General features: G+C 38.8%; 1 protein-coding gene across 3 annotated transcripts in view; it reads right to left on the reverse strand.

Annotated features, from left to right (window-relative positions):
• Positions 1–27,149, reverse strand: part of INSC (INSC spindle orientation adaptor protein) — a 108,478-nt gene that overhangs the window by 62,790 nt on the left and 18,539 nt on the right. For all 3 annotated transcript variants that reach the window (XM_088175672.1, XM_088175673.1, XM_088175674.1), the window contains exon 2: positions 10,185–10,278. In XM_088175672.1, coding sequence (XP_088031798.1) covers positions 10,185–10,237 — 53 coding nt within the window. In that variant the 5' untranslated portion in view covers positions 10,238–10,278. The remainder of the gene's footprint in view (positions 1–10,184; positions 10,279–27,149) is intronic.

Here is a 27,149-nt window from a genome sequence, read left to right on the forward strand (position 1 = left end):
ACACAAATACTAAATTTAAAACATCTTACACTTTGTATTTTGGGCCATCTCTAACTTGGAGGGAAATATAGTTTCTCTCTCTAGCATCCTCTCCCCCAAAATTTTTATTTCATTATATTCATTCTTACACTGGTCATTATCCAACTGCAAGAAAAGCAGCTGAACCCTCCTTCTGAATTCAGGAGACAAGATCCAGTGATGCAATTCCTACCTGGGGGAAGATTCATCATTCCTATTCAATATACTGCAGAAATTCATAATTTGAATAGACACACTCTTCAAGAGGGAGGTCTGTTTCTCAAACCAAACAAGATAATGCCTCTGATTTCCTGTGTACCTGCAGGCAAATTTTCAGTGGAGAGCAGAAAAGAAATAGCAATGAACTTATTTAAGGCTGATCAGAAAACGTGCACTGAAAGCTATAAAGAAAGCAAGAGCAGTTCACCACAATTTCACATTTTAAAGTTACATTCAATTCTCACACAGGGATGGGGGGGGGGGGGGAAATCAGTGCTACATGCTGCAAACTTACTGCAACTGGATCAGCAAAAACCTGATTAAATATCTTCTGTCTGTGTTTTGTCCAATGTGTACTGACAACCAAAATTGTGTGCTTGTGTTTTATCCCTTCCCACCTTTATTTACACCCCCACAGACCTGAACTTGGAACTTTTGAGGGCTTGAGATATTCCAGACTGCACTATTCAGGTCACAGCCATAGTGAGGTTTTGAAGAGCAATATTGATAAAAGTGTCATTGGTTCCACGAGAGGGATAAGGCTCTCTGCTCATGAAATATTACATGTATGGTTGCATTTTGCACCAAGCATAACCATACTGGAAGTAGATTTTCCTGTACTTCACAGCTGCCTGGAATGATAGCTGGTGACAGCAGGAGTGAAACCATGACAGGGCACACACAGATAAAGAAATGAAATTATTTGTGTCTATACACACACAGTTGAAATAAAGTGTCATCATAATTAACAGGAAAAAAAAGTAACTACCATATGCAAGAAACTACAAACCACATATCAAAATGCTGTTTATTACATCAGATCTATAAGTGGCTGGCTGCTTTCTGAGCAATTTTATTGCTTCTCTCTTTCTCTATCCCATTCTCTCCTTTTTTTTTTTTTTAATCAGATCTTTTTTTTATATATCAGATTTAATTTGCAGTCCCAATTAAGGGCACACATATATACATACATGGATACCTGTGGGTTAATACCTGGCCATGTATCTCCTCATTCAGATCATTAAGTTGTATTTTTAACATACTTTAACTTCGTATTTAATTTGCTAGATATTTGCTATTCCAACATTTGTCTCATGCAATAAATTCTGCTAGAACAATTTGCCTATCGATACATATATACATATTTATCCAGAAAAATAGGGCATTGATAATGAACATAGGTGCAAGTCCCCACTTTGAGGGATGTTTTTACAGGTAAAAGCTCTCAGTGCAAGATCTTCCTCTGCTGGTTTCAAATTATTAAATGGAACAAGTAAGAAACATCTTTATGTAGAGGTAAAAAAAAATACATTTACAATCACAACTATTCAAACAGAAGAACCATTTCTCAGCCAGCTGTACTCAGAACTCCAGTTAATTTGCTCTGCAACTTCAGCTTTGGAATAATCAAATGCAATACACCTTGATAACCAATCCTAGAAGTTTTATTTCCCATTTATTTAATTTGCAGACCTAAGCTCTTGAGAAAATCTCCTTGCGTAGGCATACAAAGTTCATTCGACTTTCTAACTTCATATTTCCTGAAAACTGAAGAAGAGTTTCCCAAAGGAATGCTCTAGGTCATGCTGAATAATCTGTGTCGCTCTACCATTGGTTAGGATATCCTTTCAGCAGTTTTTTACACGTGGGTCCATGAACCACCTGGTTACCCCTTGCACAGGTGCCCAACAGTGACAGCATTCTGAGCTTTCAGCTCCCAACCAACCAGACAAAAAAGCTTGGAGAACAGTCTTAAGGCAAATACCAGCAGCATTTTGCTGCCTATTAGCAAAAACTTTACTATTTCTGACAGGAAAGAATGCCTGAAATCCTAACATCTCTTCTCTTATACTACTGTAGTAAATAAGCTCCTCTGTATCACATTTATGTGATTGAAGTAGAAACCTCTGTCCCAAGGAGCTGCAGGGATGTACACAGAGCTGTTAATGGGCTGTTTTCACCACTGATGCTCTTTGAGATATAAAACTAAACTCTCTTCTAGTTATAGATTACTTAAGGACCTAAATTGAGAAGTAGCACTGTTTTACTCTGGGGGCAAGAGTGATTGGAGGCTCTTTATAGGTTCAAATAAAACTAAGGTTAATATACCTGCAGGAAGCAGGTGCAGTTCCTGTATCACATCTGTGAAATATTCTGAGTGTTCCAGCATATCCATTTCCTCTTTCCTGATTCATTTAATGCTGAGGTGATCATATTTGCCAAAGGCATTTCTTCAGAGTATGAAACAGGTAGAGGCACGTGAAAAGTGCAAAAGGTGACTTTGCCTGGCCTTCATACAGGGCCTCCATGTAAGCATCATTTTACAACACGAGCACAAATCTGAGTGCAAGCACACCGAGGGGGATGCAAATGAGGCTGAAGAGGGGGAGAAAAAGTGATACAACACTGAAAGCTGTGTGACCTAACTGTGGACTTCCAATGCCTAAAGAGAACCCACAGGAAAGATGGAGAGAGAGCATGACAGGAAAAGGGGAATGGCTTTAAATTGAATTAATTTTGAATTTTGGATTAGATATTAGGGAAAAAAATCTCAGTGCCTGGCAATGTTTAAAGCCAGCCTGGCCTGGTGGAACATGTCCCTGCTCAGGGGCTTGGAACTAGATCATCTTTAAGGTCCCTTCCAACTCAAGACATCCTATGATCCCAACAGGATTTGGTTTTCTTTGTGAGCAATTCTAAGAAAATCTCAGCTCGAGTGTCCTTGTCAAAAGCATCGTGTGTACAAAGTGGAAAGAGCAATAGTGCTGAAATATTTCATGAGACACACTGGGGAGAGAGAGGAAGAAAGTTATATGTAAAAAAGGAGTGCTACTCTTCAAAGGGGATGGTTCTTTGGAAAAATGAACACAAAGGCCATACATTTCTGAAACTTATGGAGCCCATTTCACTCTTCCAAATGTAGTTCTTTCTGGAAACACAAAACCATGCACAGGTTTGCTAGAAGAGTAAGCTGAAATCACATTTTCTGTGCTTTTGCATTATAACCAGTATATGTATGTCATATACATCTCTATTCTGTGACAAATTAAAAAGGATAGACAAATTCTGACCTAAATTTTAATTGAAAAATCATCAGAATTGTCCAAAACCTTCCCTTTTTCTTCCACAAACACATACATACACACATTGAAAATTTAATTGGCCAGCAAAGAGCAGTATCACTTTTTAGATGCTGGAAAATTCATCAAGATTGTTGTGGAATCTGTTGAGGTATTTAAATTTATATCAAGCTGTTAACTTAAGCAGCAAAAAAATCTTCAATTTAAGCATTGACTGAGCACCTTGCATTTGCAGCAACCAGAACTGCAGTAGAACAATGGTAGGACCAATGTGCACTTGAAAATACCTCACACCTTCTCTTCCACAGCAGGGCAGCTGTGCAGAAGTTCAGTCAGCTGGACTGTTTATTTTACCAAGAAAAAAAAAAAAAAATACATGTTCAAAGTTACAGAGATCAACCTCTCATCCAGCATTTAAACAGAGAACGTTCAGTACAATTCCAGCCCTTAGGATAAAATATCTTCTTTTCCCCTGGCAGGAGCAGCTGATTGCTTTCCAGGTTGCTCCTGACACTTCAGCCAAGAGCAATAGGGGCTTAGACTAAGCCAGGAGTGTTCCCATCTAAGGTTTCCTGATTCACTCTCACGACACAAACACAGCCCTTAACTCCTCCACATCCCGACTGTGCCACAGGAAGACAGGCTTGAGAAAAGTTTGTTTGCTCCTAAACGAGATGGAAAAAAATTAGCTTTGTGCCTGAACCACTGTTGAGAGCTGTTTCTGTCAAAACAAAATGAAAATAAAATCATGAACATATGGGGCTCTTCCATAATTCTCCCTCCTGACTTCCTGCTGGGTGCATTGGACTGTAAGAAAGTGTTTAACAATAGTAGCTGTTAAGGATTGTTATTTGAAATCTGGAAGCCTGAGGACCTCAGTGATATTCTCAAGATTGAGAAACCAAACTCAAGCACCTGTGAATAAAGAACTCTTCACTGCTGCAGACTGGACATTGCAATTTTCACAAGGTCACTTCCTTCAAGCCTTGAAGACAGGCTAGGATGGCAGATTTTATGCTTGAAATATTAACTCTAGTATTTAAAATGAATTCGGTTTGAAACATGGAATTTAAACTTAAAAAGGCTCAAAAATAAAGTGAAAAGTGTCATTTTGCATCCATGGCACAAAGCATAGAAATGTCTGGCCCAGAATTCAAGTCAGCCTGCAGATAAATTAAGACTCTCTTACTCTGGAATCCTGGCAAACAAAGTTAACAATCTGAACGCACATCATAGCTGATTTCACTGCTTTCCAATTGGAATATTTACCTGCCTTTTGCTTTCATCCCTTCCCACTACCACAGTTATCCCAGAGTTGTGTCCCACTAATGCATCAAAATCAAAATACTGATTCCTGCATGGCTGATACTGAACAAAATAATTTTTGCTCTATAGCACTTGCCAAAAGTTTGCTTTCACCTATTGTGTCATCCTTTGAGCAGCTTCAGCTGCTTGGATACCACTGACTAGTTCTTCCTTCTTTCCTTCGATAATTTTCTCAGCTTTTCCCTGGTTTGCTTTTGTTTAATCTTTATCCTGACATCAGTGCTCCTGACATTTAAGATATTGAAAAAATATTTCCATAGCTTTAGTTGAAGAGAATATTATATTCTGGATGTAGATGTTTTCTGTACTTCCATGATAGCCCTGGACCAAATTCAACGATAAAGTATCAACAATTATCAAAATGCAAAACTCAAATACTTGAAGCATAGTTTACATATGCAGGATAATTAAAAGCTGGTTCTTTAGAAACAAGTAAAATATTACATGTAGTTCTTTATGTATATTGCTCTAAATAAAACAATATCTATGCTTATATGTGTATATATATTTTCACTTTGCCACATTCTCTGAAATACTGTCAGAAGCAAAACAAAACAACTGGAATTGTTAACAGTCACACTTCAGCTTAATATTAAGCTCCTGTTTGCACTCCAAATCCCTCAGGGTTAATATGAGCTCATAAACCCAACCACTAACAGACATGAGCCAATTTAATGAGACCAGAAATGGGGTCACACCAACCAGCACATTTTTTTAAGATCATAATATTATTTGTCAAAAAGGGAAAATAACAAAGAGAAATATTTACAAAGTTGAAGCATTGTCCTTATAGCTTTCTTAAATTTGCTCATTACAGGCTACTGAACAACTGATTACAAGATCCTCCCACCCATCCCCAGGCAACAGTGAACCAGATTAACAGAGACCAGGCAATTAAATAAGGAACAAATTCCCAGGAAACATGAACTGAAGAGAAAAATACTGCATTGAACAGAGTGTGGAACTAGTATTTGTCCTAAACAGCTGAAAATATAAGACATAGTAAGACCATTAAAATATCTTTAATGAAGGAATTCATTTTTTGAAAATTAATTGTTGAAAAACACCTCAGAAATACCAAGGTACAGGTACTTATTCTTCAGTCTCTGTTGTGGTTGTAAAGAGAGTTGAATGAACTCACCACTGTGAAAATGATGATAAAATGTAACATATGTGAGAACAAGCTGGGGTTTGTGAACAGAAACATATTCCCTGCATTTACCTGCTGGGTAATATTCAGCATTTCCCACCTGCCACAGTCCAGGAGGATGCTGCACCCACAACAGGCACAGCAAGGCACAGGAGATCATAGCATGGTGCTGAATTCAGCCATTGAAACAGAAATATATGGAGATATAAGGCTGTAAGGAAATATAAGGCTGTAAGGACTCCCTTGGTGTTTCCCCAGCTGAGGTGGAGCACAAAGACAAGGGAAAGTAAAATGATTTGCCTGAGGCATGAAGATTAATCAGCATTACACCCAGGAGAGAATCAGGAGGAATGACATCTAGGGCTAAATCAAAGTTCCAGCACACCATGCTGCCCTTCTGAAGACACAGCACCATCTTCTCTCAGAATAAGTCAATAATTAACTCTGAACTTGATTCCTTGAGCTTTAGGATCTCTTCATTATTCTGACCATTGTTTTCAATTAAGGAGGACAACGTGGTCCTTTTCCCTCTCAGCACAGTAAAGGGGAAAGTCCCTGAAATGCTTCAAAGCAGCTTGAATTTTGTACAGGAATATATTAGATATACACTAAGCAAAAAGATAGGATTTCATCCTCAATTTCCTTCCAGGGCTAACTATAATAATTCCAGCCACATTACCAATGTGATTATAACAGTAATATGGCCTAAGTGCTAAAAGGAAAAAAAAATTATGGAACTTTTGGTTCCATGGCATGCCATTTGATTTCAGCATAGTCTAATTATTATGATAATTTTTTAATTTCCTTTGCATTAACAATTTTCTCTTTTAGGTCACAGGTGGTGTCCCATATGGCTCCCTGCCAAAAAAAGAAAAAAAACCAAACAAACATACCATTGTTTCCAATATTATGCCAGCAAGAATACTAAATTCAGATTACCTGACATATATACAGTTGCATAGAAAGTTGTGAAACGTGGTACAGAAAAAACAAGTGTGATGAAGATGAGAATTCAGGTAATTTAAACATCTGAATATTTTGGAAATTTTTTGTTTCACTAGCATCAGTGGAAGCAGAGAAGCACAAACCATGGAGTCAAAGCCATAAACCAATGGCTAGAGGAGCAGGATACAGGGTGTGAAGTTGACAGGATTACTAAATCGATGTCACAATAGAAATTTCATGCAACACTTGTGAAGATGCAATCAGAACCTGCCATCCATGCCTAGCAGATAAGGTAACCTAACATTCAGGCATGGTTCTGTCACAGTGATTTCAAAGACATTAATTTGAGGGTTCATTAAAATTAATTTTTGAAAAGGACACCAAGGCCTGAACACAAGATATTCACCCTGAAGACAGCAACTGCTTTTTTCTCGAAGACACAAAAAGAGAAGAGCCTCTTCCCTAAATCCCACATTTCAAAAATACACATTCTCAGAATAATAGGCAGAGTTTCTTCCATAATAAAGGTTACACCAGCACTACCTTGAGCTCTTTACAGTGCTTGTGTGCCACATGCTGTGAAACATTACTGACCCTTACAAGGGATTCAGAATAAACTCTTAATTGTCTTTAAGGATGAAAGATGGCCCTTGATCTTTTAAAAGTATTTTCCAAGTACCAGCAAGCCACAAATATGAAATAGCAAGTTTAATGAAGGAAAGGTCTAGTGAGGCCAGTCAGACAGATTGTTTAAATTCATCAATTTGTTCACATTTTAAAGTCACATAACTTCTCAATTATTATAGTGAACAAACTCAAATCTCCTTCAGGTTAAAAGCCAAAATTCTCTTGTGACTTGTACAGTTCAACATACAATATTTTACAGCACAGCTCTGGGAAGTAGTATAACATATTTCTACAGCACATTATACAACTAAATATAAAGATGTGATGATAAAACTATCGGAAGGAAAAGGTTAGGAAATCTCCTGCATTCTGGCAGACTTACAGACCCCAAAAATGCCCAAAGTACAAGTGAAATGCAATTATTTTTGCTGCTTGCTAGCTAAACTGCTGACCTACATTTTAACATCCTGAATAGAGGAACAGAGATATTTTACCCATGGATTCAAAGGAAAAAAAAAAAAAATCTGTTGAGTTCATATTCCTCATGGATGCCTCCAAATGATGGCAAATCAATAGTTGCTGCTTTACTAACATCACCCTTTGGACTTAGTCAGCTCACATGCCTGAAAATCCTTCCCAGAAGAACCATCCAGATTCACAAATCTGTTTTACAGCCACCATCAAAACTCCATACAAACAACTCAGCTTTCAGTTTGGTTACAGGTACAATACAAACCTCCAAAGCCAAAAATACTTCGTAGTAAGGTGAGCTCCATTTCTGAAGCTATAAAATTATTTGCCGAATTGCTGTAGGGTAAATAATGAGTGAAAAGGTAAATAATACAAGGTCATTAAATGAGGTATCATTAGTGCCTTGAGCTATGCAGTAACTGATTTTATTTCTTGTCACTAGAAGGTCATTTTATTGCCTTATTGGCAAAGCACCCTCCTCTCTTGTCATCATCTATTCCTACAGTTTGTTGCAAAAGGAAGTTTTTCAAAGCACATTTTCAATTCCCCAGCAAGCATTCAACTCTCAAATGGTTTTTAAAAGCTCAAAGCAGCGATTCACAGAGCCAAGTAAGAGCACTGAACTTGGAACTCTGAAAGTTTTCTGCTCTAGCTCTTATATTACAAATAACTTGATTTTTTTTTTCTTGTGGAGTTTCTTACAGTCTTTATCTGACAACTTTCAAGGAGCCACAACAAAGTTCCTGACGTAATCCAAATAAAACTGATTATAGGGAATGTAGAGTTGTAATTAACAGGGTAAGATCTATGCAGAGAAAGTAGCTTGTAAAATACAAAAACCAGAAATACAAATGTTTTCTGCTTTTCATGGAATTCTTGTTAGACAGGAAGTTCAGTTTGCAGACACAGGTGGGAAGAAACAAATACAAAACAAACCCTTAGTTATCAGCAGCAAACACTGTAGGAAACTGAATTACAAAGAATTCAGCACTTACAGAAGACATCCCTGATCAGACAAAACATTTAAAACACTCTTACTAAAACATGATTTCATGATTAATTATAACTGGAGCACAGTTTTGTAACTGAAGACTAAAAGAAGTGCTATTAAAAATAAAAAAATGAGGGAAATCTTGTGAACAAGCACTAAGATGTGGCAACAAACCACAGACAGCACAAATTGGAAATAGAAAAGTAAGAAGAACTGAGGAGGTTTTAAAAAAAGAATAGACCAGAATGAGAAAAAAAGAGAACCTTTATTTGTGTTTATTCACAGAATTCACATCCCCAGAAATCCTTCACTTGGGGATTCATATCTAAGAAAATAGGTAGATAATGAATAGGTAGATTATAATAATTTCAATGATCTGCCATGCGACCAAACAACTCACTGCCCAAAATCCAGGGCCAGAAAAACAATGGCATCAAAAGCTACAGATTCCAATCACCTACAGAACACAAGGGGCAAGACATCATTGGCAAGCTCAAGGATAAAAAAAAACTAGATAAAATTTTATTCAGAATTCACTTCCTATGACAGGATAACAAAACGTCACTGCCTTTGATTCAGAGCACTAAATTGTATATTGATATTTTAGAAATTTTGCAGAGACAAGAATGGATGGATCCATTCTTGTCCTGACAGCCCCCTATGAAGACAATATTAAACACATTGAAAAGTTCCACATGTGTCTTACCCCTTAAAATACCTTTCAGCTTTATAGAGGCCACGTGAAGCTCTAAAAGTAGAAGCAAAATGTGATGTGAATGGTCCATGAAATAATTCAGTTCCTGATCAAGTAGAAATCCTCTTACATCATAAAGGGGTTTTTTCCCTTTATCTTTCTTTTTTTTTTTTCTTTTAAACGATATTCACTTCTGGGACTATAGACCTATCTGGTTTTCATCTCATATGTCCACGTGTTCCACAAAGTTCTACAAATTTCTCACCCTGATTAGGCAGAGAAACAAGCAGAATCAATGCAGCTCCTGCAGTATAAAGTCCTGAATTTCTGTTCCAAGTCACAGCTTTCAACAAACACCATCCAAATGCCAATTAATGCGAAATATAAACAATTATTTCTTCCTTCTATTGCCTTAAAGGGTTCTTTCATCCTTTCAAGTAGTACTTCTATCCCCACTGGGCAAGCAGCAATGTACTCAAGAGAGTATTAAAAAACCAAAACAAAACAAAAAAAAAGTGGAGTGTAATGTAAAAAAAAATGCAAATTTTAAGCCTGAGCTTAAAAGTGAGCTTTTAAGGATCTTCAGAGCCTCAAAGGAAAGTGCAGCTGCTGCCCCAGAATCCTTTAACCCCTCAGATGTGGATGAGAGAATGCACCACTTACCGCTGGACTGGTAGGGAAAGGGAATCCAAGTGATCCTCGCCCTTAAAAGCCATATTTATCCTGTTCTTATCAGCACTTCTCCATAGGCTGGAATCTAGAAAGAAAACAGGCATTTAGTAAACCTAGAAAAACTCAGGCACCTTCAGCCCAGGCTGGCATGGCCTTTTCCTGCTCTTCTGTGGAGAGAGCTCATTAAAACAAATAAAAAAATCTCTTTTTCCACAGGTGCCCCACAACTCCAGCAGGTAACCAAGGCCATTAAGTTCATTTTCCAGCAGAAACAATGTAGGGTTACATATTCCTGAAGATCCTGAGCTGCTGCACAGGTCAGAGCCATCTGGGTTGTACATTCCTGTTAGTACTGAGGTATTATTTAGCCTCGTTTATTTTATATGAACTTGAACGCTAGAGAAAAATCTATTGAGTATTATAGTAATTCTTCATGTTATGGTGAGAAAGATTGCAAGTGAGGTCCCTTCCAGCCCGAATTATTCTGCAATATGGTTTCAGGATTGTTAAGTACTACATTTACAGAAAGGTCTTTGATGTCTAAGTTACTGAAGTATTTGACCCCTCCACGTTAGACAATTTCATTTTTTATACATTTTAAATGCTTCACACATCTTTCTCCTCCATCACTTCCCTTTGTACCTAGTGACCAAGAGATGGATCCAAGCTTCACTGCACTAGGAAAAAAAAAAACACAAGAAAGGAAAAGAAAGATTCCTCATTTTCACAAAAGGAAGAGTTCTGCCTCTTTCCCTCTTCTTTTAATTAGCCTCACCTTACATTAGAGCACTCCCTACCATAGGTCAAAGCATATTCACAGCAAGAATCACAGAGGATTTATTCTACAAAAAAAGTGAAGTCATTTTCACTCACAAACGGCTAGAAGACAACTAAGGCAAAATATTTGAAGGAAAAGATTAATCCGTGACTCAGGAAGAAGAAGGAGGAAATGGATTCGTTTGGACAAGAAGGCAGGAACAGTAGGAAAATTATGCTTTCTTAGATGTGAAAAAAAAAAAAACAAAAACCCTGGGATCAATGGATCTCACTCCTAGAGAAAATACTTGACACAGGAAATTAGTGCTGTTTGTGTCACCAACTGAGGCAGAGTGGTTTTGATGTAGCTGCCTGGGAAATTCTGCTTTTTGCTTATTGGCTGCATTGTGCGAGCTGAGTCAGCCAGCATTCCAGATATCTGCCACCCCAAATTGCTCTTAATTGACACAGAGTGGTCCTCACTCCCTTTCCTAGCAAACTGGGCTCATTACTAATGCATGTCCTTGTTTTTTTCCCCCCCCCGAGATCTCACAAGCACGTCCTGAGCACATGAAAGAATTACAACCAATAATGGCTTCACATGCTCTGCCCACTGACAGCCCCAGATTGCTCTGCTGATGGTGACATCCTGGGTTCCTCCCTACCCCCTAACAAACTTAACATAATCCTTCTTTAGATGTATAAACTAAGAAGATTGAAATAGAGGAGGAGAACCTATTTAAAAAGTCAAGATCAACACCAAAAAATGCATTAAAAATAGTTGCTGAAGTCTCTGGTTGAAAAGGATTGCAGATATTTCACATGTTTTGGCTGAAGGTTCATATGCCCAAATATGAAAATATTGGTATGTATTTTTCTGCTCCTGTGACATACTAAGATTTGAAGAACAAGCTTATTTTGGGGAGTGGGGAGGTTAGGATTTAAAGCATTTAGTGTATGATATAGAGATTTCTCTCACAAATGGAATAAATGAGCGATCTTCATCTCAACTTGTAGAATATTTTCTTTTTTTTAAAGAATATTTAAGATTACCAGATACAAACGATTGTATAATCACATTTACTGAAAACAGCCAAATATCACAATAATCACTGCCTTCATTTGGAGGAGATCCCCCTTAAAGCTGAACACATCCACATAAAACCTAAATCTCCAAAATCAATTTCCCCTCCTAAATCTTATCATTTCAAGGACAAAAAAAAAAAAAAAAAAAAAAAAAAAAAAAAAAAAAAAAAAAAAACCAAAAAGCAAACATTTCAGTCTGCAGAATTACAGATTTCATGGATGCTAAGTATCTCTTTCTCCTCAGCATTAGACCTGGATTTACCTTCTTATGCTACCAGCACTAAATCAAATCTAAAGCTTGAGCTTTCTCTGGCAAGCTAAGTCCACTTCACCATTAGCTCAGCCTGCTACCAATTCCTCCTCATACAAATCAAAGCACCTGCTTGTACTCCATTACTTGTGATCAGTGACATAATGTACACAGACATAAATTAGATTATTGCATGTCCTTGTTCCCCATAAATTAGGAACCTGACAAAAATGCAAGTTTTTATATGCTGTCTTCCCACAGAACACATTTTTATATAATGTCTGAGAGCCTTTAAAAATATTATCAATTCCCACTTAGAAGTTACTTAGGCTCCAGGAACAATAACAAAATGCCACAACAATATCTTAACCAAACTGTGTGGCTAGAGACTATGACCAGACATTAGCTCCAATCTTTAATCCCAAATTAATGTTGGCAACATGAGGAAATTCAGATTCTTTTAGGAACAGCATCCATGCCCAAAAGCATCATGGTAACTGCATGTTTTCCAGGTGTGGAAAACCTTCACTCAGTGTGATTAATTTTCTGCTACTGATAACCCTAAAGTTCTCTATCACAAAATGATTTCCTTAACAATTAAAGCCCTGAAACTCCAGACAATTAAATTCACATTTTTGAGCTCATTCTTGTCACACACGTTCACCCTTGCAAAGGCTCGAATTAAAAGGCAAATCCGTGAACTTTCACCATGCCCTTTCTAACCCCCAACATCATATCTCAAAATAAGGTCAATCAAGAGCATCATTTCTCTTTCAGAAAGAGCCAGAAATCCACACATCCAGCCTGTGATCATTAATAATCATCTGAATTAGAAGAGCATGTTACCTATAAGCAATATGGTTAACCTGAGAATAAGAAGTTATTAGCTAAAAGTCGTTTTAGACCAGATATCCCTTGATTAATATGAACAGTTCCTGTCTGTACTAAAGTACAATCTCTTTTCTGCCAAACAGTGCTTGCCCTTATTTTACAATTCTGGGAGTCTGGGAATCATTAGTTATTATTCTCCTATAGGCAGAATAACTGTTAATGGAATGCCACAAATCAAATTAAGAGCAAAATTCTGACAGCATTTATGTGAGAGGTCAGAAAGTAAATACATACATTCTGTCCTTCAGCAACACATCCAGCCCATCACAAGTTTTTCCACACTGACCATTTAAGGACTCAAGATCCTGTGTCATTCTGCATTATAAGAGGCTTGCATGGACATGAATTAATTACAATAGTAAGAGCCAACTCAAAATTAAACTGGGTGTCACAAATCTAAGAAACCATAAAACCAGGAGCAAAAATAATGAAGAGCCCTTCACACGGGGCATTAAAATGGGTTGTATGAGCATGGGATCATACACAGATCTATGGACCACACTCCTGGAATGCAAAATGAAAATTAGGAGGGAGAGGTGTGAAAAGGCACTGCCCATGGCATTCGTTCAGGGCAGCAGCATTTGCAGAACCCAGAGTCAGAGAGGAAGCTCTGCTGAGTAGTTTATGCCTCACACTTCAAGTGCAATCTGAAGCATAAATCCATTTTCAGTCACAGAGGGGTTTTATTTTTATGACATATTTCTTCCCCTCTTTTCTCTCTGCTCTCTGCAGAGAGAGGATCTCATTTTAAATTAGTCTCTGTATTGGAAAATGTTCTTTTTAATATATCATGGAACAGCTTGTTTTGGAAGGGACCTTAAGGATCTTCTACTTTCAACCCCCTCCAGGTTCTGGTAGCTTTACCTTCCACTAAATCACCAGAGGTTTCCCACAACCTCATCCAACCTGATTATAAACCCTTATTAAAATATATATATATATTTATTGTCATCTATTCATTTAAATATTTTCTTACTATTTCACTTATATTTTCCTAATTGCAAAAAATCTGTCTTATTTTATTATATATTCATATTTTTCTATTGAATTAAATATCTTTAAAGCATATATTATAATAAATATGAAGGTTTGGGGAGTGTGTGTGTATGCTTACATACACACCAGCATATATCTGATGTAGTTATTTATGTCAACTCAAGTTTGTACAATTTCTTTTTTCTTCTGGCTATGTCTCATTTTAGCCTTGTTTTACACAGCTGTACCTTGGGAATATCCAGGGGGATGGAGAGGGAGAAACATAAAAATCTACCTCAGTCAAATAGGCCATCCTGAAAACTACAGACAAGGAACATTATTGTGGAGATTCTTGAGGGTGGAAGAAAAAAAACAAATCTGAAGCCAGTACAATTCTTCTACATACAGAGTAATTCCTTAATCACTTCCTGGTTTTAAAAACCTCCTTGAACATTAAAAACAAATGTTTATGATCTCCATAAGGCAAAATTCTGCTTTGAAATCAAGCTGTATTGTACTGCTCCTTCCATATCTTGATTTTTGGCAGTGGATCATATAAAACACACCAGGTAGAATATACACAGAACATCTTTATCCAGGTAATTCAGCTTTCTCCAAGATTAGGAATGGAAGAGATCCCTCATCACATGTACTACAGGAAGTCCTTCTGCCAAGGCATGAGTTTTCTTACAAATTTTTCCATTCAAATACAAATTATCTAGAAAAATGGCTTTTCCATCATCATTGATTATATCGTGAAAATATTTAAAATAAGGACATAAAGAAGGGCATAACAGATTTGATGACTTATTTACACCCACTCCCACTCAAAATTATTTTAGGCAACAGGCCACTGGAACAATCACTTGGCAGATTTTGGGATTTTTTTAATCTTATCCAAGTCTTGAAAATCTCCCCTTCTGAACGGGGCACACCAATTCCTATAGCTGGCACCATTATGGGAACAAACTGATTAGTGGTTACATTTCTAGCAATTAGCATTTTAGAGGAAGTTTCCTTGAAGAGAATTTACTTTTGAGGTTCAGGAACCGAATAATAAGTGTCAGGTTGGTGCCCTGCAGAGCTGTATTTTACCTTTTATGCAGTGCAGAATAATCGCCATATGAAAACGTTTATTGGTTCTCAGAGCAGCAGAAATGCAAATTCTGGGGGGTTCCAATGGTCCAGGCTGCCCAGAGCTCCATCCAGCCTTGGACACTGCCAGGGATGAGGCATCCACAGCTCTGGGAGCACCTCCCTGTGCCTCAGCATCCTCTCAGTAAAGAATTGAATCCCAATATTCCATCTAAACTTGTTCTCAGTTTAAAGCCATCATCCTTGTAGCACTATGTGCCTTTGTGCAAAGTCCCTCTCCAGCTCTTTTAGGTGCCCTCCCAGTGCTGGAAGGCTGCTCCAAGGTGTCCCCAGAGCCTTTTCTCTGCCAGGCTGAAGAATCCCGATTCTCTCAGCCTCTCCTAAGGACAGGTGTGCCATTCCTGCAATGTCTTCGTGGTTCTCTTCTGGATTCACTCCAGCACCTCTGCATCCTTCCTGTGCTGGGGACCTCATTGTGCTGGCAGAGGTTTGTGCTGACAATGAATTACCTCAAGTGAAATTTGCTTTGGTCTCACTTACCCCAACACCATAGCCAGGATTTCAGCTTGTCTCCATCAGAAATAAAAGGGCTGTTCTTTCAACCAGCCACTGTGTAGGGCACAAGGGGAAAATATGAGATTTTTGCACCTTGGAGTGTACAAACATAGGAGTGTAGATTGTGCTGCTCAGAAGAAATGCCCACAGAATATCACAGTTTTCTGTTATTAGATAACGTGACTCTTCCAAGTGCAATGAAATTGGAGCTAAGATTCATTATTTCCCCTATAAACATGCAAAAACTCAAAGGATCTTAACATGAAAAGAAATAAAAGAAAGTCCTTTCCCTATTGAGGCATAAAATAAAGAAAAATAATTGACTAGCCCAAAATTAAACATAATGCAAGTAAAAATTCAAACAAAATATTCCAGAGTTTAATACTATAAACAAGTACATAGAGAAGATAATATTGTATTTAAGCACTTCAAAGGGAAAGGAATAGACACCTACACAAATATCTCACTGCAAGGAAACATGACAATATTTGCACATCTCTGTGTGCAAATCATTACCTGTAATGAAAGGACTTCATCTTAATAGCCATTGCTGTTAGTCAGACAGGAAGTCGAAAAGACATCTTTATTTACATTGATATTCCATAAAAAGAAAAACAAATCTGACATTTTAACAGAGAGGAGCAAAAAAAAAAAAAAGATATTATTAATTCAGGTCATAGCCCACACTACCTGAGGCTATATTGGACTGGCATCACAAGGCATTGCATGGTAAATAGTGGTTGTATTTTCACAATATTTGCCTTTGGTGATTAAGTTTTTCATTTTACAGAGTTAATATCAAATTCCTCTTTTTTGATTATATCTCTGAAAACCCTTAAGACCAGATTTAGAATGGTACTAATAACACAATCATAGAAGGCCAAGAATTGCCAACTTTTAGATAAATGTGTGTTTATCTCTAGTCCTTAAACCATTTCTCTCTTTGAATTACTAATAAACTTCCTACTTCTTTCAATCAAATTCAGCATATTTTTTTCACCTTTCTACAACATATTGGGGAAAAAGAAAAACAAGGGCATCAGAGAACTACAGAAAATTTTAGAGGGAAGAAAGTAGCTGAGACCAAAGTTATTGCTTGCTAAAAAGGCAACTCAACAGAAGGCAAGAGCAGGAGATCCAGTTGAGCAACCAGCACACAGGATGAACCAACACACCAAAGAAAATGTAAAACACACATGGCTCAGCTACATATTTTCAAGGATCTCAGTTCTCTTCATGCTCATTTCAAGTTCTGCCTTCAAGCCTGCCTTTTCTAGATAGGCACAGTAAATCCAGTAGACAAACTTCCAAAAAGCTGAAAAAAAATCGAAGTATGTTGTGAACCTGTACACTAAAAAACAAGAACATGGAGCCTACAGCAAACGTTGAGCACAGTTTCTATTTCTTGTTTTTTTCCTTTAATTAACTCCAATTAGCACTTCCAGACAGCCTGTCAGCAAACTATGCTCCCAAGTCATTATAATTCTACACAGAGAACAAGTCATAAAGCAGCAGCGAGCTTTTTCTGTTTGTAAGGAGAAAATACTTCATTTATAATTTTGAACCACTGCCAAAGAGTATCCAATCACCAGACATTTTCTTCTTCCTCTGTCCTTTGCACAAAAAAAACCGTGGAGAAGCCAAAAATCTGTAACAATATCACAGAGAGGGAATCCTCAGCAGGGCTAGAGGCAAAACTGCTGTGCAGGATTATTCCCATATCCAGTGTCTCAGGGGTGGGTGTAACGTGAGCAGAGCACATCCAGGAACTCCAGGCAATCCCAAAGGCTTGGGGGGGATGGTTCCAGCCTGCTCACATCACTTTTGCACCAGAGATCAAGTTGGGAGTGGGAGCAGAAAGTGCAAATCCTACTTGAAGCCAATGAGCTGCACTCAGTCTGTGCCCCAAGTGCTCCTGAGCCTCTGGAAGGCCAAGCAAAAAAAAGTTCAGGTGGTGTCACCCGATGGAATGGCAGTTTTTGTAAGGAACACAGGATAGCCTGGAGTGGAAGGGACCCCAAGGATTATCAAATCCACCTTTTGGCCCTCCACAGGACAATCCCAAATAGTCACACCATGTGCCAAGAGCATTGTCCAAATTTTTCTTGCACTCTGGCAGGTTTCATTCTGTAATGCCCTGGGGAGCTGTTCCAGCACCCAAACACCCTCTGGGTGAAAAACATTTTCCTGATACCCAACCCAAATATGCCCTGACACCATTTCAGGCCATTCCCTCAGGTCCTGCCAGAGGTCACCATGACATCAGTGCCAGCCCCTCACAAGGAAGGTGTAGACTATGATGAGGTTCAGAGAACCACAGAATATGATCAGTTGGAAGGGACCATCAAGTCCAACTTTTGGCCCTGCACAGGACAGCTTTCTTTAGAGCTTTTTGAGTCTAGGTTTTTTTTTCTTGGCATTTTTGCTGGTTTTGTTTTTTTTTTTAATCGTTTCACCCCCTTCCTAATTCACAGGCTGAACTTTTAGTATGGAAGAGTCAGAGAAGAGACTACAAGCAAAAAAATAATAAGAAATGTAAGAAGAGAAATATTTATTAGGAAGTAAAGTTTGGATGTTGATGGCTGTGTGAACAACCATGCCATGCCTGAAAGCATTGTAGGGACCTTTACAGTTACAATTAAAAAGTGACTTTATGTCACTGTACTTTTAATTACAAAGCCCCCAAATTCAGCAAATATACAAGCCACAGCCTGGATTTTCTTTTGCACTGGTGACTCCCAGATATGCAGCAAATTACAGAAGTCCAACAATTTCACATCTATCAGCTGATGTTCAGTAACCCATTATGCAAGGAACTGGCACACAGGTTCTGAGTACACGATGAATTGCTACACAGTCTGTTCCAGGATGGCTGCATTGTTTGTTCTCATGATTTTCTAAAAATTGATACTGAAAGAAAAGAAAAATTATCTTTTAAACTGTACAAGTCTCCTTGCAGAAGAGGCCTAGTGTTTTGATAAATATTTCCCATTATTATCATGGGGTTGTAGCAGATTGTGATGACACAAGTAGAGACACATATACCAGAATTAGCTGGAAGGAAAGTCCCAGAGCCAATTTTCCTATTAGCAGACAAATTCAATGAATTTGTAGCCATTAGGTTTAGGAGTACTCAGATTCCAGACTATTTCCCCCCCCCACAGAAAAATATAACAGTGACTATAGGAGGTTTTATACATAATATTAGCTTAAGTTTTGTGGTTATTTATGATAATGCCACAGAACTTTGTTTCCCTGCAAGTCAGAGATACATTAGATTCACATTTGGAAAGCAATCCCTTCACTTATTTCTAATGCAAGTCTCTGCACTATTAACTCTCCAGACACATGAGACTGGTAAGAACAAAGAAGTGTAAAAGTTCTCCATGAACTTCCATTTCCAGAAATTTGGCATTGACCGTTTCAGTTGCAAATGCATCAAAACTTAGAAGTCACACTGCTGCTCCACTGCTCTGAAAATTTCAGTCTTCTGACCTGTTCCTGTTGCTACCTGTGATATGTGGGCAGTGGATCAGCCCATCTGCCTTTTGCAAGAGTAGCTAAGAAAACTCAAAATCCCTCCAGAGAGCTCATTTCACTATTAAAAAACCAGCACCTTTCCATCTGCCACCTGTAGAGACAGTTCCATGATCAAGAGTTTCCTTCATCTCCATTTTCCAGCATCAGCCTCAGAAAACTCTGCCAAGCTTGAAACACCCATCACCTCCAATATTTCCAGTGCAACCTAAGGCAATAATTGGCCTCAGCAAGAAAACAGACACATTGCTAAAGCCCTCGGGGTGACAGAGTGTACATTCCACCTGCAGCTGTGGCTTTCATTATTTTCACCCTGCCCAAGTTTAGAGATGCTATCAACAATGCAGCGTTCACATCAGCTGGCTCCTGTGCCAATTACATTTCCATTATACCAGCAAATATCCGAGGGTCAGGCATGTCAAATATCTTGCTAGGTGTTGCCAATGCCCAGCCACTGATGTGGCATCCCAGAGGATGCCTTGGCATCCCACAGGAGGGATGTGCCACCTGAGCAGCCAGGCACAGCCTGCCCCAAGAGCAGGACAGAAGGCAGACTGAAGTTTTTTCTTTGTATTCACGTTATCAGGACAAGGCACAGAGCAGAGGTTTCAGGGAAATAGCCCATGGCCTCTCTCAGTCAGTGCCCAGGTGGAAGAACAGGATCCTGAAGCCACATATCATCTGTACTCATTACCACAGCTTGAATGTCACATAGGTAATTTGAAGCTCATGTGCACGGCCCAGCTTTCCTAGATACTGTCAGCACAGATTTCAGTGAGAAAACTGTCCCCAAAAGCACAGTCAGCAGACCCAAAACCTGAAATATCTTCATTTATTTAAAGATAGAGTGCTGTGACCAGCAACATGTACATGCAAGGAAAAAAGTGACATCCTTAAATTGAAGGAAAAAAATTCAAAACCACTGCAGTGGTAAATGTAAATCAGTTCTGAGACCCAGCCACCTAATTGTCCATTAAGATATCAAAAAACAGATTCTTCTTTTAATTTAATAGTCTTCTAAAAGAGAACCCAAGAAAATGTTAGGCATTACTCATGGTAGAACTACAGGACAGTGCTTTCGACTCATGACTCATCCAATAAAAGGGAAAGCAGTTCATAAGCAAATTCTGAAAAGTTTCAAAGCACAAGATGAATTTACCTTTTAAAAAAGAGCATTTCAGTAAGATTGGGTGGAAAGAGAAATCAGTTACAGGAAACATAGGGCAGTGGTTACATCCAGGGAATGAAAATACAGAAATCATCCTGCTTTTCACAACAAGGTGCGTCACCATCCTCTCACAGAAACTTACTGAGCCTCTCTCCATAGTCTGAAGTGATAATGTTCCAAAATCCTCTGCTCTCCTCAGTGCAATGACAGATTATGTCTGCAAAGGTGGGGCTGGGGGTGTCTTTTTACAGCCCTTGAACCTCACCTTAGCCCAAATCTAATTCCAGGAACTGAAGACATCATGCATGCGAGAGTAAAATGCATAAGGCACAAAAATAGATTTTAGTAAAAATGTGAAATGGTTGAATCCTGACAGACAGAAGGTGACTAAGAGGGGGATCCAGTTGGGAAAAAACATGGAAAAATAAGTCTGAAAGTTTAACATCTTAGAGCCCCTAAAAGATTAGAAGAATAAAACTGCAAAGTCAAAACTCAGACAGGCTGTGCTTTTTTTGTAGCATGTGTGCCACTTGCTCCCACAAAGTCACTGTGACCCAGAACCTGGCATCACACAGCCACAGAATCACTAAGGTTGAAATTCTTATGGAAAATACCAACTACTGAAGTTAAAATTATTTATAATGATGTGTAAATTAATTGTTGCAGCTCAAGAAAATTGCTATGTGCATTACACCTTCCTCTTAGCATGTCCTTGAAAGTTTGGCTTCTGGTTTAACTTTTGAAGACCAACATTTTCCAGGATAACAGAAAACTGAATGGAAGAACTAGATGGGGTCAGGAAGAGTCAATGAGAGGAAAAAAATGCATTAAAGTTCCCAACAGCTCTGCCACTGACTTCAGTGGACAAAGAAGCCAAAAACTTATTGTACATTTAGGAGTTAAGATTGACTGGGACCTTTCTAAAATTACATATACAAAACACCAGCTTCTGCAAATAATTATCAGGTCATATACCCATAAAAGTCAAGAAAATATATTTTATTACCTGCTCATCTTACTTGTTCACGGAGTTGAGCCAAAATTAGTCAGCACAAGTAGCTGCTTGCGAGCAGGAAGGCTTCAATTATTAAGGGAGGGATGTAATTAAAAGGAGGGAAATCCAAAACACAGTTGTACCTGCCAATCATGTCATCCAAATTGTACTATTTTATTCATCAAAAATAAAGCTTTGAAACCAAGATGCCATATTTTAAGTTCTTGATTATCTATCTTTCTTCTGAGGGACTATGTAATTTACAAGAAAGAGGACTTAAAGCTTTAAGTGCCTCTGACTTAATTCAGCATTGCTGTATTGATGGTCCCATTTAGATGATTCCATTTTAGGCCCCTCTAACGCATTAAAGGCATGACTTACTCACATCCATTTGGCTAATGATCCCCTACTGCTCTAAAGTAAATGACAGCTATTTACAGTAAATTATTCAATTAGATAGAGGGAAGTGCGGTATTCATTTTATATTGTTTGACATGGCAAAACAGAAGTGTGCAAGAAGGCAGGTAGGGCATTTTAATCTTCCAGAATCAATTGTTTAATCCACAGCAGGAGAATACACTTCACAACACTTGTCAGCATCAGGTTTTTAATGTAAACATTCTGAGAGAGACTGAAGTGTTGCAACTCCAGTTAATATAATTCTGTTCATTTCAAAAGTAAGTCATCATACCATGCAAGGAACACCAGCATCTAACAGGACTGTTTTATTTTAGGCACAATTTCAAGGAGCACACAAAGTGACCATATGCTAGCAGGAGACCAAATTTCCATTTAAATAAAAAAATAGGCATGAGCAATTCTGAATCCCATTTATCTGTAATGGGATTTACACTACTAAGTGACTACCTCACTCTCCAAAACAAGGACTCAATGTCCCAAGACATTTGGATAGTGGGGTATTTTTAATTTATGAAATCCCAGGACAGGACAGCTCCTCTCACAAATTAGGAGGGAGATTCAGAAGGATAATCAAATAAAGAACAAAGTGGGGCTAAAACAGAGTCCAGAAAAAGAGGAAATGAATGTACTGCAATAACTCAGATCTAGTCCTTGATTTGAGAATCTTTTCACACATTCTTTTATTCTTTTCCAGGAGCTGGATGGGGTGTGTGAGCACATGCCCATTACAATCCCCACTGTGTGCACACTTGTCTGACCACAACACCTGGAGAAAAAAAGAAGTCGTGACTTTGCTGTCCCCTGTCAAACCTCTGCCTTATAAAAGAGAAAATGAATGACTAGTTCTCATGATTATAGACAGGAACATGAAGTCCAAGGAGCAGGACAGGCCACCGTGTGTGCTGAGCCTGCCAGTGACCATGCTTGTGCAGCTCTCAGGCCTCCCAAAATTTATCTGAGGGGAAAAAAGAAATGGGCAATTAGTCTAAGCCCTCCTGGCTAGCCCTAATTTTGGAGAATTTCTCTCCTCCACAAGCCCAGAATGCCTCAGAAGAAGTGCCGAGCACCCCAAATAGAACATTTTCCCCTGCCTAACCTGCCAACACATTTAATTTTCTACAGGCAGAGGGCCAATTTCAGCAAGCACAGCTCCTGCTGAGCTTAATGGGAGCTGCACTTGCCTGTGCCAGGCAGTGAAGGTTTGCTGGGGGACTGCAAGGAGCACACCACAGAAAATACAACTGCTGCCAGGATCTCTATTCAGAGGCTGCATTTGAATGGATGATTCTTTTTTTTTCCCCCCTCTCTGATTTTATTGAATTCTTCTAAAGCTGCTGGCACAATGAAACCCTTCCTACTCCGAGTGTGTGTTCACTCACTTCCATGGCCAAGGAATCCAGACTGGCTGCTTGCAGTGATGAATTTTGTCCAAAGACCAGCTCACCACAACTAGGCTGTATAAATTTAACAGTCATTTGGTGCCTCATAGCCAGCAGGGCTGGCCAGATTATTCAAAAGGGCTCCTACACACAACTCCTGAATTCCTAGGGAAAGTCTGCATTTCAATGGCTCCAGATTCTATTTTCTGCAAATCAATTCTTATTGCTAATTTTCCTAGGTACCTTCATCTTCTTATGAATGATTATGTTTTAATTTCTAGCTCTACCAGAACCAAACACATTAAGGAAATTTTAGTCAAGGTTCTCAGTGGTTCTAAGCTACATCAATTTTTACTAGGCAAAGATTTCTCCATTATTTGCAGAAAATCCCCTCCTCTTTAAGTACTTTTCAGATGCTATAGTAATACAAATAATATTAATAAAAGTTCTAGACCCTAATAAGCAACACTGTGGTCTTTCAGTCCGTGGTGGCTGCCTCTGCTCTTCATACAATGTCCTCCTTGTACACCCTCCTGCTCTCAGACCAAACATATCTGCTGACATTCCCTCTGCTGCAAAAGGAAACAGCTTGGACTTAAATCCTTTAAACCTGTGATGAACCTCTGAAACATTCTACAGCTAATTTCCACAAAAAAAAAATAAAAAAATCACCTGCATGAAAGGTATTAAAATCAACTTCAAACCAGTTTTCGTCTAGTAGATAAGAGGAGTGAAAACACTTTGTGTGGCAATTAAAGTCACACAGGAAGGCTAAATAATTAAAAGGAAATCTAAACCACAGATGACAAAGCGCAAGGACAACGTGAATTTGGATCCACACTTTTAAAAATTTAATTCACCAAAATAGACTTCTCTACACCAAATAGCCAACATTTCTAATTTTCTAGTTCCAAAATTCCCCCAGACAGACAAACAGGAAAGTTCAGAGGAACTGAAACTTTCAAGGTACATTGCCACTAAAATTGCTACGCATCAAAACTACGCCCTGCAGTATTAAATACTGAATATTGGGTGTACAAAATTTCTGCTCAGATTCTGAGCAGCTGCTCAGAATAGCAAAAAATTAGAAGGCACTAAAGTGGAGGAGGCAGGGGGAGCCAGTGCTGAGTTTTCCCCTGAGCTCTTCAGGGAGAAACCTTCCCTTGCCCTGGGCCAGGAGCAGCTCCATGAGCTGCTCCCCCCAGCAGGGACAGCCCAGCCAGGCTGGGCTGATAACGTGGCCATGCTGCTGCCAAGGAAACACAGGAACGGGGATGGGAAGGAATGATTTGGCCCAGGATGAGTCACTGGCCAATGGACCTGATTTGTGTGATTTACAAAGCATCCTTCACATGGAAGTGAAATGATACCCAAACACAGCGTGCAAGTTGACTCCACCTTGGGCAGGTGCACTGAATTTGCACCAACATCACAATTTAGGGGCAGGGCCAGGCACACACATCACTGGACAGCAGCACCATGAACAGTGACACGAGCAGCCCAGCTCTGCTCACATAACATCAACCTTTGCTTAGTTTTGTTTTGAGCCTTCCCCCAACCCACCCCAAACCCCTTGTCATTGTTTTTCAGCTATAGTAATACTTGGATAAATAAAACCAGGCAACATTTCCACATGTGGTGTTGATTATGTCACCCTATAAGAGCCCTTAATTTCATAATTTGTACATGTTTAGGTTTAAAAAATTATATGCAGAGTATTTTTAATATAACCAAACACAGGGTCCAACAACTCCCTGAGGGTTTCCAGGTCTCCCACAATGTCAGGAGCTGTTAAATATATCTCCATAGAAGTGGAAGGCCAGAAATTTTTTTTTTTTTTTTTTACATTTTCACAGCAACCAAAGGCCACCTTCATTTCACAAGACCTACAAATATTCTCCAAAGGACAAGAGTTAGAAATGGGAGAGGCAAGAGCATTCAAATACAAAAAGAATGCAAGAAAAGAGATATAAAAGAAAAAGCTGCTCTGGGGAGGCACTTTCATTGAAAATGAGCATGGAAATGAAGATGCCATTGCATCTCCTGCTTAGGACATCAGCCTGTGCTGGAGACAGTGAGTCCCTGGCATGGGACAATGTGTCAGCAATGATGAGAGCACATTTCAGACACAGCACAGTGTTATACCTTGCAATTCATGTTGGCTGCATTTTTCTTTTGTAAATCAACATAATTTGGCTCTTTTAAAGTTCCTCTTACTTTTCCTTCATTTAATGATTTTTCCAGAAGTGCTTAAAATCAAGGGTGTTCCAAACACTAAATTATAAAATCTGGCATGTAAAGACTCAAATTCCTATAAATAGATGAATATCCCATTTTCTGGACTTCTAATCAGCTTCCATTTTTTACTTCACCTCTATTAGATGGCAATCTCAAGAGCATTTTTACAACTACTGAATATTCATCACTGCTTTTTCCTTTAAAGAAAATCTATTGATTAACTGATTTTGTAGCTTACATCAAAACAAAGGTCCCGAGTAAAAAAACAACAACATGAGTATAGAAATATTAAACTTTATACCTTATAAGTTAGAAGGATGACAGAATTTCACAGCAAATCTCAGTTTGAGAGATGGATGTACAGCTCTGCACCTCACTGACTCTACACTGGTGTTTAACAGTGCCATCAATACCTTATCCTAATATTTCTGGGGAAATCCACCTCCAGCCTTTTATCCACTTCACATTCCCAGATCTACATTTCCCCAGGGTGAGAAGCAGTGCTAAATATGTTTCTGTTAAATAAATGTGTTTATGTTAAAGAGCTGCTCTGCCTCAGGGCTGGCAAGAAGGTCCCTGCTGGAGAGTTTGGACACTTGGAGAAGGCAGAGGGGACAGAGCTCTGAGGATTCCATCACTCCAGAGTTTTGTGTCCCACACCCCACTGCAGCCACGTCAGGGAGCCCTGTCCCAGTTGTCAAAGCATGCACTCACCTCTTCAGCTGCAAATCCATGAAAATGAGAAACCAGACAAGACCTGCTCTTTGTTCATAGCCCTGTTCATACAAGAACTTACACAAAAATCGAAGGGACAAAAAGCTCCCACACAACACACACCTAAAATAACCTTGTTTCAGCTGTGCCTTGGCAAAAAGCCTAAGTAGCAACAAGATTTTCCCTTCAGCAAGCAAACAGGCCCCATTTTTCTTTTTCCAGGGCCCACATCCGTATAATCAACTATAGTTTTGGTATCAGCATTTATAGGTTTCATATGGTCACCATTTATAAACAAACCACTTCCCCAGCCCTGACACAGTTAGTATATTTTCTCATTTTCATTTGGCAGAATAGCTGTGGGCTGTGTGAGAGAGCAAAGACAAACTGTAAGGGACAGAAATCAGATCTCGAAAAATCAAAGTGTGTTTCTTAAGACACAATACATCAAAAATGCAAAAAATCACTTCACAGAGTGTTTCAAGCTCACTTTCTGCCTTTTCTCAGTGGAGCTATTGCAGCCACTCAGACCTTTCTGGTGGGATTTCATGGGTAATTGCAAATATTTTGTGTAGAGGGACTACAGCAGCCACATCACTCTCTTCACACTACTAAATGCAATCTCTAGCACATCTACATCCTGATGCAATATGTCCTGGTGGCTAGCTGACACAGGCAGCCAAGAAAACCAAAGTTTCCTGCTCAGGATAGAATGCCTAACCTTTTTATTCTGTTTTCTGTTCATTTTTCTTCTGTTAGGAAGGAAAAAAAAAAATCTTAGAAACAAACCCAAACCAAAGCTTCTTCCAACTGGCAAGAGGCAAAATTGTCCTTTCAGTGCTGTCTTTGAAAGAAGAGCTCCAGAATCCAATACACTGACTCTTCAGCTCCAAGATAA

Source organism: Sturnus vulgaris, chromosome 18 (genome assembly GCF_052056855.1).
Source record: "Sturnus vulgaris isolate bStuVul1 chromosome 18, bStuVul1.hap1, whole genome shotgun sequence".
NCBI lineage: Eukaryota > Metazoa > Chordata > Aves > Passeriformes > Sturnidae > Sturnus > Sturnus vulgaris.